Source organism: Nycticebus coucang, chromosome 12, assembly GCF_027406575.1.
Source record: "Nycticebus coucang isolate mNycCou1 chromosome 12, mNycCou1.pri, whole genome shotgun sequence".
Classification (NCBI taxonomy): Eukaryota; Metazoa; Chordata; class Mammalia; order Primates; family Lorisidae; genus Nycticebus; species Nycticebus coucang.
In genome coordinates, this window is record NC_069791.1 from 16087087 (window position 1) to 16099205 (window position 12119).

General features: G+C 47.0%; 1 protein-coding gene across 3 annotated transcripts; it reads right to left on the minus strand.

Moving 5' to 3' along the window:
• Positions 1–3114: 3114 nt before the first annotated feature.
• Positions 3115–11712, minus strand: LOC128562290 (cytochrome c oxidase assembly protein COX14). 3 transcript variants are annotated; one of them, XM_053557096.1, is made up of 2 exons: positions 10722–11712; positions 3115–3541 (listed from the first exon to the last, which is right to left on the minus strand). In XM_053557096.1, the coding sequence occupies exon 2, from the start codon at positions 3531–3533 to the stop codon at positions 3360–3362; it is 174 nt and encodes a 57-aa protein (XP_053413071.1). In that variant the 5' UTR covers positions 3534–3541; positions 10722–11712; the 3' UTR covers positions 3115–3359. The 3 variants fall into 3 exon arrangements, with proteins under 3 accessions (XP_053413071.1, XP_053413072.1, XP_053413073.1); XM_053557097.1 differs by lacking the exon at positions 10722–11712 and adding an exon at positions 10455–10712; XM_053557098.1 differs by lacking the exon at positions 10722–11712 and adding an exon at positions 3793–5440.
• Positions 11713–12119: the final 407 nt, after the last annotated feature.

Below are 12119 nucleotides of genomic sequence, written 5' to 3' on the forward strand. Positions count from 1 at the left end.
GCTAAACTGCAACCAAAAAATACCCGGGCGTTGTGGCGGGTGCCTGTAGTCCCAGCTGCTCGGGAGGCTGAGGCAGAAGAATCGCTGAAGCCCAAGAGCTAGAGGTTGCTGTGAGTCCTGTGACATCATGGCACTCTACTGAAGGCGGTAAAGTGAGACTCTGTCTCTACAAAAAAAAAAAAAAAAAGAGAGATGTACAATTGGCCTCTGCAGTTCTAGAGGCTGAGAAGTCTCAGATCTGCAATTGGAAAGCTGGAGATCCAGGAGAGCTGATGGTGTGAATCCAAGTCAGAAGGCAGAAGACAATATTCCAGCTCAAAGAATTTTTCAATGGATTGGATGAGGTCTATTCATATATGCTTTACTCAGTATACCAAATTCAAATATTAATCTCATCCAGAAACATCCTCATAGACACATCCAGAATGTTATCCAAGTGTCTAGGTATCCTATGAACCAGTCAAGTTCATCACTTAAACCCAAGCGATGGTTATATAAAATCAACCATCACAATGGACAAATAGTAAAAAGGTTATTTTTTTTTTTTTTTGAGACAGTCTCAACTTGTTGCCTTAAGTGCCATGTTGTCATAGTTCACAGCAACCTCCAACTCAGGCTCAAGCGATCCCCTTGCCTGTTTTTTTGTTTTTGTTTTTCTATTTTTAGTAGAGATGGGGTTTCACTTTTGCTCAGGCTAGTCTTGAACTCGTGAGCTCAAGCAATCCACCTGCCTGAGTCTCCCAGAGTGCCAAGATTATAGGTGGGACCCACTATGCCCAGCCCAGAAACATAATCTTGACTGAAAAAGGCAAGCTGCAAAAGAATATGCCCCATCTGCTACAATTAACATTACTTTTTTTTTTGCGGGATTTGAACCCACCACCTCTGGCATATGGGGCTGGCGCCCTACTCCTTTGAGCCACAGGCTCTGCCCTTAACATTACTTTTTAGTCCAAAAATAATAATGATACTTCTGTAGTAAAAGTACAGAAACATACTGCTACTTAAGGATGGGCACTGTTTATCTTGGGGGAGAGAGAATGTGAATACAGTATTTAATTTTGGGTGCTCTTCCATAGTTAGAAATTATTCCTAATTTCACTTTTTTTTTGAGACAGAATCTTAGTCATCCTGAAGTTGAGTGCTGTGGTGTCATAGCTTGACAGCAACTTCAAACTCTTAGACTCAAGTGATCTTCTTGTCTCAGCCTCCCAAGTAGCCGGGAATACAGCACCTGCCACAACGACTGGCTATTTCTAGAGACGGGGTCTTGCTCTGGCTCAGGCTGGTCTTGAACTCCTGAGCTCAAGCAACCTGCCTGCCTCGGCCTCTCAGAGTGCTAGATTACTGGCATGAGTTACTGTGCCCTGCCTATAATTTAAAAATAAAAATTTTTTTAACAGGGGGCGGCGCCTGTGCTCTAATGCCACAGCACTCTACTGAGGGTGATAAAGTGAGATTCTGTCTCTAAAAAATAATTAATAAATAGAAAAGTTGGCTTTTGTAATTATTGAAGAGGTTTATGAACAAGGGACAAAGGTCAGCCCAATATACTCATGAAAGCATCAGAGAGGACAGGTGTCCAAGGGTAATTTCAGGTAATCTCTAAGAATAATGTACACTAACTGAACATCAAAGCTCAAAATGGAGGGCGGCACCTGTGGCTCAAAGGAGTAGGGCACCAGCCCCATATAACAGAGGTGGTGGGTTCAAACCCAGCCCCGGCCAAAAACTAGAAATAAAAAGCTCAAAATGGAATAGTGGCAGGATCACTCCACAGAAAGACATACAGGTAGATTTCCTGTGCAGTACCAGTGAGAAAGAAACCTACCCTTATCTAACGCTGTACATCTGTATGCTGGGCATGGTGGCTCATGCCTATAATATCAGCACTTGGAAGGCAGTGAGCTCACAAGTTCAAGACCAGCCTGAGCAAGAGCAAGACCCTGTCTCTAAAAATAGCCGGCACTGTGGCAGGTGCCTATAGGGCCAGCTACTTGGGAAGCTGAGGCAAGAGAATCACTTGAGCCCAAGAGTTGGAGGTTGCTGTGAGCTGTGATACTACAGTGTCTCTATGGAGACAATGTGAGACTCTGTCTCAAAAACAAAACAAAACGCTATACCCTCTGAGCTCACGGAAAGAAATGCTTTATTTTTTTTTTTTATAGAGACAGAGTCTCACTTGATTGCCCTGGTAGAGTGCCGTGGCGTCACACAGCTCACAGCAACCTCCAACTCCTGGGCTTAGGTGATTCTCTTGCCTCAGCCTCCTGACTAGCTGGGACTACAGGCGCCCGCCACAACGCCCGGCTATTTTTTTGTTGCAGTTTGGCCGGGGCCGGGTTTGAACCCACCACCCTCGGCATGTGGGGCCGGCGCCCTACCCGCTGAGCCACAGGCGCCGCCTGGAAAGAAATGCTTTAGCATATGCTGCCCAACAGCCTTTCTTCTGATGAATGATGCCTCTACTTTGTGTGATTTGATTAGGGCTGTCAAACAAGGCCCTCTGCTTTCCTCGATACAGAGATGGGACAAGCAGATGTGCTGGTCAGTCCCCATTACCTACACATAGTCACTAGTCCAGGTACAGTCACTGCAGAAAGAAAAGGTTCTTACAGGTGGCGCCTGTGGCTCAGTGACTAGGGCGCCAGCCCCATATACCGAGGGTGGCGGGTTCAAACCCTAGCCCCGGCTGAACTGCAACCAAAAAACAGCCGGGCGTTGTGGCAGGCGCCTGTAGTCCCAGCTGCTCGGGAGGCTGAGGCAGGAGAACTGCTGAAGCCCAAGAGCTAGAGGTTGCTGTGAGTCCTGTGACATCATGGCACTCTACTGAAGGCAGTAAAGTGAGACTCTGTCTCTACAAAAAAAATAAAAAATAAAAAAATAAAGAAAAGGTTCTTACAGTTTTTTGGGGATTTACATAAACCCTGGGATAGGGTTTTCTTTGCAATCATAAGGACTGATGCTACTACTCCTAAACTATGTATCTCCCACTTCATGAATGGTAAGGACTCATGATATGGTGGTAATCCAGTTCATGACTAGAAAACTGATAGGCAAGGCTCCCTTCTACAGTCCATACACCATTTGGGTAAACAGAAACACCAAGACACAGACATGGCAAAATATTTAATATCTGTAGGTATACCTCACCCTCACATTCTTATTACGGTTCAACAGCCTCCACAAACTGTAAAACTGGCACTGACTGGCAGAACCAAAGAAACCGTGGGCACTTTCTTCCAACAGGGCTTGAAAATCATTAATGACCTAGTCCTCTTGACCTGGAAATAATGGCAGGTGAGGTCTTTCCACAGCATGCCCCAGGCCTCTCTGCTCAGGAGAAAAAGCCCCCAGTTCTATAGGACTCCCGAGGTCTTCTGTTCTTCTGCGGCCTGGCGCCGCAAGCTGCGCCGCTGGAAATAGTGGTAGACTCGGACACTGCAGAGGTAGCCCCCATACACAGTGAGGAGCATCATAGAGGTGGAGAAGGTCTTGTAGCCAATATCGGCTAGCTGCTTGGCAGTCGGCATTTTGTCCCCTATAAAGACAGATTGAATTTACACCCAAGGATAAGGTCTCACCTGCCTTGCCCATGTCTCTGTTTAAGGCCATTCCATAACTTTTCCATCCTGGGTAGTCTGTCTGCCCTCTACACCAAATATATTCCCTACACGTAGGCAGTCTCATAAGGACACTGAAGATACCATTTAGGAATTCTACAATTCAGAAAGGAAAATAAAGTCTGCACACAACACATAGAAACGAGGGGTTAGGCCCAGTGATTCACACCTGTAATCCTAGCACGCTGGGAAGCCAAGGTAGGTGGATTGCTTGAGCTCAGGAGTTCAAGACTAGCTTGAGTAAGAGGGAGACCCCATGTCTAAAAATATAAAAATAGCCAGGCATTGTGAAGGGCACCCGTAGTCACTTGGGAGGCTAAAGCAAAAAGATCACTTGAACCCAAGAGTTTCAGGTTGCTGTGAGCTATGGTGCCATGGCACTCTAACGAGGGCAATAAAGTTGAAACTTTATCTCAAAAAAGAAAAGAAAAGAAAAAAGAAATGACGCTGAAGCCAGGAGCCTTGGAATGCTGTCATAGTTACATTTGGCCCTCCATGCCTGTGAAGAGAAGTAACTGGCATGGACCACTCAGATGTTCTTAACTGACACATTACTCTGAGTATACATCAGTTTTTTCTGGCTAGTAAGGAACTAACTAATGGAGGTAATCAGGAATTAAACATTTGCAGTGAATTATTCTCTCCAGGAGGATCAATCTGGAACCTTTCTGGCAATATCCAATTTTTTTACCCATAAAAACCATTTTATTAACAATGGTTAGTTTCCAAAGTTAACAGTAACATATGTTTAGCCAATAATATACATGAAATAGTGTCAGCAGTATTTTTATATTATTTTAATCATACTTAACTTTTTGTTGTTTTCTTTCTTTTTTGTATACTTAGCTTTTTATAATATTAATTCTTATTTTATTTATTCATTTGTTTGAGACACAGTCTCACTCTGTCACTCTGGGTAGAGTGCCATGGTGTCATAGCACACAGCAGCCTCAAACTCTTGGGCTGAAGTAATCCTCTTGCCTCAGATTCCCAAGTAGCTGGAACTACAGGCGCCCCACCACAACATCCAGCTAATTTTTCTTTTCCATTTTTTTTTTTTTTTTTTTGGAGACAGAGTCTCAAGCTGCTGCCCTGGGTGGAGTGTCATGGCATCATAGCTTACAGCAACCTCCAACTCTTGGGCTCAAGCAATCCTCTTGCCTCAGTTTTTTCTATTGTTTTAGTAGAGTCAAGGTCTTGCTTTTGCTCAGGCTGGTCTTAAATTCATGTATTCTAGCTATCCACTCACCTTGGCCTCCCAGTGCTGGGAGGATTATAGGTGTGAACCACCACACCTGGCCCTAATTTTTTTAGTTTTAGTAGAAATGGGGTCTCACGCTTGCTCAGGCTGGTTTTAACTCCTAAGCTCAAGCAATCCACCTGCCTCAGTCTCCCAATATAAAATTAAAGTATAACTTTCAAACTCAACACTAAGAACCTATCCCACTGGTTAAAAAGGGACTTTCTGGGTCTCCTGCAAACTATTTTTTTTTTTCCTGCAAACTATTAACTCAAATTTGCATGAGATAAATTAACTGTTCCCTGGATATTCTGAACTAGGAAACAAGAGAAAATTTAGTAAGGAATCTTTTGTCTGGAATAAAATATTCTTCAATTTGGGACTCCTTTCTGTTGAGGGCACTGATAAGCAGCTGGTTTAGGAAGTCAGAGATACATAATTGATTCTCAGAGGGACTCTAAGATTTGGACACTCCCTTTGAGGCAGACCTTGAAAACAGAGCACAAACTGAGCTGAGGCACAGCTTCTCTGAAATATAATTCCACTGTGGAAACAGACAATAAAAAGGTGAGAGGGGGCTGGGCACCTGTGGTTCAACTGGCTAAGGCGCCAGCCACATACACCTGAGCTGGTGGGTTCAAATCCAGGCCGGCCCGCCAAACAACAATGACGGCTGCAACCAAAAAAAAAAAAAAAAAAAAGCCGGGCGTTGTGGCGGGCACCTGTAGTCCCAGCTACTTGGAAGGTGGAGGCAGGAGAATCACTTGAGCCCAGGAGTTGGAGGTTGCTGTGAGCTGTGATGCCATGGCACTCTACCCAAGGCAACAGCTTGAGGCTCTGTCAAAAAAAAAAAAAAAAAGGTGAGAGGGGGTGGCACCCGTAGTTCAGTGGGTAGGGCGCTGGCCATGTACACCAAGGCTGATGGGTTTGGGGGCCAGCTAAAACAACAATGACAACTACAACAATAAAAAAAATTGGCTGGGCATTGTGGTGGGCACCTGTACTCCCAGCTACTTGGGAGACTGAGGCAAGAGAATCACTTAAGCCCGTGAGTTTGAAGTTGCTGTGAGCTGTGACACCACAGCACTCTACCAAGAGTGACATAATGACACTCTGTCTCAAAAAAAGTGAGAGGGACTCAGCACCTGTAGCTCAGCAGCTAGGGTGCCGGCCATACACACCAGGGTTGGTGAGTTTGAAACCCAGCCTGGGCCTGCCAAACAACAATGACAACCACAACAAAAAAACAGCCGGCAGCCAGCATAGGGGCTCACGCCTGTATCCCAGCACTGTGGGAGGCTGAGGAGGGAGAATTGCTTGAGCTCAGGAGTTCGCTACTTGCCTGAGCGAGAGTGAGACCCCCAACTCCTAAAAAAAATGGAAAAACCCAGCCAGGCACCGTGGCAAGTGCCTATAACCTAGCAGCTTTCAGAGGCTGAAGCAGCGGGATGCCCACAGCCCGAGTCTGAAGTTGCAGTGAGCGATGATGCCATTGCACTCTGCTCAGGGAATAACAAAAAAAAAAAAAAAAAAAAGCAAAGAAATAAAAATAAAAAATAAGAAAGTAAAAAAAAATATATATATATATCCAGGCATTGAGGAGGGTGCGTGTAGTCCTAGCTACTTGGGAGGCTGAAGCAAGAGAATCATTTAAGCACCAGAGTGCAGTCTTACTTTATCACCCTTGGTAGAGTGCCGTGGCATCAGAGCTCACAGCAACCTCCAACTCCTGGGCTTAGGCAATTCTCTTGCCTCAGCCTCCCGAGTAGCTGGGACTACAGGCGCCGGCCACAACGCCCAGCTATTTTTTTGTTGCAGTTTGGCCGAGACAGAGTTTGAACCTGCCACCCTTGGTATATGTGGCCAGCACCCAACCACTGAGCCACAGGCACCTCCCAAGCCCAAGAGTTTGAGGTTGCTGTGAGCTGTGACATAACAGCACTCTACCAAGGGCAACATAGTGAGACTATCTCAAAAAAAAAAAAAAAAAAGGGGTGGGGGAGAGGGGCCAGGCGTGGTGGCTCACGCCTGTAGTCCCAGCGCTGTGGGGGAACAAGGCAGGTGGATTGCCTGAGCTCAGAGGTTCAAGACCAGTATGAACAGCAGTGAGCCAAAGTAAGACCCCATCTCTACTAACATCAAGAACATCGCCAGAGGAAGAAGAAAATGAACAACAAAAAAGAGTACTTAAAACGAAGAAGAATGAACAAGGAAGTTGAAATTAAAAATTAAAAAATAAATAAATAAAAAAGGTGGGGAGAGGGAGAGGAAGAAAAACAAAGGACACAGGTTCAATATGAGCAAGGGCCAAGTTCAGGTTATCTGAGGTTTGAAATGACTCTAAGCTGTGCATGAGAAGGTGAAGAAAACATACACACACAGAGCAGGCCACTAACATAGTAAACATACACCTGCCAAAGAGACCAACAGCCTTTAACCTCCTGCTTGGTTATTCTTTCTCCTCCCACTACACTGGTCAGATGTTAACCTATTATAGGACCACTTTTTTTTTTTTAAGACTACATCTCATTCTATCACCCTGGGTAGAGTGCCATTGTGTCATTGTAGCTCACAGCAACCTCAAACTCCAAGTGATCCTCCTGCCTCAGCTTCCCAACTAGTTTGGACTACAGATGCCCACTATAACACCTGGCTACTTTTTCTTCTTCTTTTTTTTGAGACAAGAGTCGTACGCAGTCACGCTGGGTAGACTGCCATGTCATAGCTCACAGCAACTTCAAATTCTTGGGCTCAAGCAACCCTCCTACCTCAGCCTCCCAAGTACCTGGGACTATAGGTGCCCACCACAACTTCCTGTTAGCTTTTCTATTTTTTGAGACAGGGTCTTGCTTTGCTCAGGCTGGTCTTAAATTCCTGAACTCAAGCAATCCACTGGCCTTGGCCTCCCAAGAGTGCTAGGATTACAGGCCTGAGCCACCACACCCGGCCAATAGGACCACTTCTTTGAGGGGCTGGAGGAAAAGGGCTGGAAGCATTCATCAGCCAACCAACACTATAGCTTGGCTAAAAGAATACAAGACTAACAGATATAATCCTGGGTCTAGAACCTTACTTGTCTAATCCATACTGAGGTTGCTAATTTTGAATTAGCAAAAACTCCTCACACAGTCTGAGCTAAAGCAGGGACAACAGGAATGAAGAGGACAGGTTATTTTAGATTAAGAACAAGATTTATGGAACTGAATGCATTAGGGAAAAACTGAAAATACTTCCAGTTTAGGAACGTTTGTAGACGGACACTGATAAGAGAAATAAAAAGTGAAGTGCAGCAAATATACTAAAAGTGGGCCCCGGGCCAGGCGAAGTGGCTCACGCCTGAAATCCTAACCATCTGGGAGGCCAAGGCAGGTGGATTGCCTGAGGTCACAGGTTGGAGACCAGCGTGGGCCAGAGCCAAGACCTGTCTCTAAAAATAACCAGCCATTGTGGCAGGCACCTGTAGTCTCAGGTACTTGGGAGGCTGAGACAAAAGAATCACTTAAGCCTGAGAGTATGAAGTTGCTGTGAGCTGTGATGCCACTGCACTCTACCAAGGGTGACAAAGTGAGACTCTGTATAAATAAATAAATAAATAAAACTGGGCCTCTACAGAGATTAGCATGGCCCCAAAGGCATGAATGACATGCAGGCCTGTCGCGGTGGCTCACACCTGTAATCCTAGCACTCTGGGAGGTTGAGACGAGTGGATTGTCTGAGTTCAGGAGTTTGAGACCAGCCTGAGCCAGAGTGAGACCTCCTCTCTAAAAAAATAGCCAAGCACTGTGGCAGGTACCTGTAGTCCTGGTTAGTTGGGAGGCTGAAGCAAGATTATCACTTAAGCCCAAGAGTTTGAAGTTGCTGTGAGCTGTGATGCCATAGCACTCTACCGAAGGTGACAAAGTGAGATTGTCTCAAAAAAACAAAAGCAAGAAAAGAAAGCAGTATAACTGTATGTATAGGGGGATGGCAGTATCAGTCAGTAAGATCAGGAGCTGGGTTTGGAGATGTTTAAAATTAAGATGCTCAGCATAACATTCACGTGATGATGTCTATTAGGCACATGGAAATGCAAATCTATACAGATCTTAGGAGAGAAGTTTTCTCCTAGAAATAGCAAGCGACATCAAAGCATAGAATAAGATCAGAAAAAGAGAGGCCAAGGGAGCAACAGTTTGAAGAAAGAACAATTAAGAAGACAAATTCCAGAAACATCTGGGGAAATTTCCATTTACAACTCCCTTCCTGGTTGAAGGTCACTGCTGTATCAACTAACTGTCACTGATGGAGGTGTGCTGTATCTTTTCAGTGTGTTAGCCAGAACAAAAATTAGGTACCACTACTACCCTGACAGTTGGTCAGATGAGACCACAAGTTGGGTATAGCCAAGTAGATCATTGGTTAAGCCTAGGGCGAAAGTCAATTTATAGCACTGAATCCGAAAAGCAGTGTAGGTCATGTAAAGAGTACAGATTCTTAGCCAGGGCCCCAGCAGGCCTATGAACTCACAGCATTTTTCCAGGACAAAGAAATCGTTAGAAGGATCACAACTTCCTCATCTCAAAGATAATAAATGATGGGAGTGATAGGACAATAACTTAAGAAGGGAACAACACCAAGAAAATTATAGTTTTGCTTACTAATAAGGAAGATTTGAATATGTTTTAAAGGGAGAGGAAGCTGCTAGCTAATCTGAAGATAAAAGTGAGGTGGGCAGGATGGAACCAGATAAAGACTGGCTCAGAAAAAGATGAAATCAGAAACCCAGGTAGAAGGATTAACCTTGGAAATGAAGAAACATTTGAGGTTAGCAGGAGAATGTTCTCATTTGAGGGACATTTTCTCAAAAAAGCACAAAGCTACATCTCTCATGGACTGATGGGTTGGGCTGCAGGTTTCAGAAAAACAGGAGAGGGCCACGCTTGTGGCTCAAGGAGTAGGGCGCCGGCCCCGTATGCTGGAGGTGGCGGCAGGTTCAAACCCAGCCCTGGCCAAAAAAAAACTGCCCCCCAAACAAACAAACAACAACAAAAAAAAAAAAACAGAAGAAAACATAAGGAATAAGTCATTCTGAAAAATGTCATAGGGGTGCAATTTCCAAGGGTTCGTGGCTCTTCTCTTTTTATGTCCTAAACATGAGAGGACCTCAAGGCCCGGGTTTCTACCCTGGAAAACTCCCTCCCTCAAATGAGTCTAGCATTTCAGCTTGGATTCACTCATCTATCTTTTCTACCCGGCACTTTAGGGCACATCACGCCATGAAAGCGGCAGAAAAGAACATGGTTTCCGTTTCAGAGGGGCTTATGGTGTGATAGTGATAAGCTATGCAGCCTACCTATATCGTTACGCCAAGTAGAAGACAATGAGCGAGCAGAAGAGGTGCTGTGAGAGTTCAGAGACGGGGGCAGAGGGCTCGGGAGCAGAAAGGTGCAGGGGAGAGGAGGAGGTGGGGCTGTCTTCTTAGAAGGGTAGGCAGGATTAACACCATTTACAGAGGGGAAGAGAGATGAGGAGAGGATTCCAGAGTGCAAAGCAGCAACGAGGTGGAGCTGGATAACCGATGTGCACGAAGGGTGACTGGAAAACCCACATACCAGGGCGCAGCGAGGAAAAGAAGGGGCATTTGGAGTCCGAGCGTTGAGTGCCAAGGCCCCAAGACAGACTCGAGGATTAACGGGATCAGAAGGCGCTCTAGTAAGGCTGACCTACTCGCATTTCCGCCGCGCGCATACGCCCATGACCGCAAGGGCCCCGAAGCCTCAAGACTAAGGTACGAGAGGACCCGGTAAGCAGAGGCTGTCCCAGGTGGGCGTGCACGCAGCTGGATCATCGGCCCCCGCTCCGCCCCGCCGACTGCGTACCTGAGTGCTGCAGCTCGCTCGCGTCCCACCGAGGCCTCCGCAGGAAGCGTCTCACTGCCACAGTCTGCGTCACTTCCTAGTGCGGCCAAACGCAGCCCTCCCACACAGACAGGTGGAGGCTGCTGCACTGGAACAAACCTGAACGCCTCAGCTATTGGTGCGGAAAGTGACCTTATTCTCCCTCCCACTCGGCTACGTACACGAGAGAGGCAACCCCGGCCCAGACCCAGCACAACTCCACCCCTAAGGCGGGAGTCCGCGCCCGCAGCCACTCCGGCTGACGGCCGGCTTTGGACTTCCGGCTTCGGTACTAGGCATCCTCAGACCAGCCTTCCTCTCGGAAAACCCCGTTGAATTCTGGGCGTTGTGGTTGTGCTCCTTCTTGAAAGGATGTGTGGTTACTCACGCTCTGGAACCGGATAACTCCGCCTCATCCAATCCCAGCCTACAGCGCGGTGACGTCTCCAGTAGCTAAGCAGATTCTCTCGGAGCCGGCCTTGTGAAGGTGGAGCGCGCGCCCCCTAGAGCCGGGAGCTACCCTCTCCCGGGTGGCGGGGCTGTGGGCGGCGCTCAGGTAGGAACCTGGGTGGGAGCACGAGGCCTGGACCGCCAAGGATGTGGCAGGTTGACTCACGACCACCACAGAGTGGGCACGGGGGGTGGGTTTCTAATGTTTCTGTACCGTGCGTGACCTCAGGCCTTGCAGCCGGCGTGATAAAGCCCCTCAGAAGCGCCGGGAAGGCTGCGTGGCAGCTTAGAGGGGCAGTCGGGAACGCTGGCTGGAGACAGGGCAGAGGGGACAGAGGGGGCACCTCTACTAAGAATGACTGGGATTATGAAGGAGGGATGTTTTTTCTTGTTTTCTTTTTCCTTTTTTTTTGTTTTGAGACAGAGTCTCACTATGTCGCCCTGGGTAGAGCGCTGTGGCATCACAGCTCACAGCAACCTCAAACTCTAGGGCTTAAGTGATTCTCTTGCCTCAGCCTCCCAAGTAGCTGGGACTACAGGCGCCCACCACAACGCCCGGCTAAAGGGATCTTTTTTATTTTTTTCTACGGTCAGAGTGAAAACATACATGCAGTGATACAGCAGCACACGCACTGATACTCCCTCCCGCCACTCTCCCTGATTGTGGGAAAAAAAACACGCTTTATTGGGTAGACAAGTTGGCCTAAGAGGAAGGCCTCAGATTCACAGTTAACTATGGAGTGAATGAGTGTAGATAAAGGTGTTTGAAGAGGCCTCTCTGCGCCTACCTTCACCTGCTGGGGACGCAGCTCTGGATTCTCTTAGTGTCCCCCCTTGGGCCCCTCACTTTTGCCCTTCACTGGTAAGACCGTGGATTAAGGGCTGAGAGCAGAGAGGAGCCTGCCCGCCTGGCTGGTTTGGAGGGGTAAG

Coding starts and splice junctions, on each gene's coding strand:
- LOC128562290 (XM_053557096.1), bottom strand. CDS start 3,533: ATGCCGACTGCCAAGCAGCTAGCCGATATTGGCTACAAGACCTTCTCC.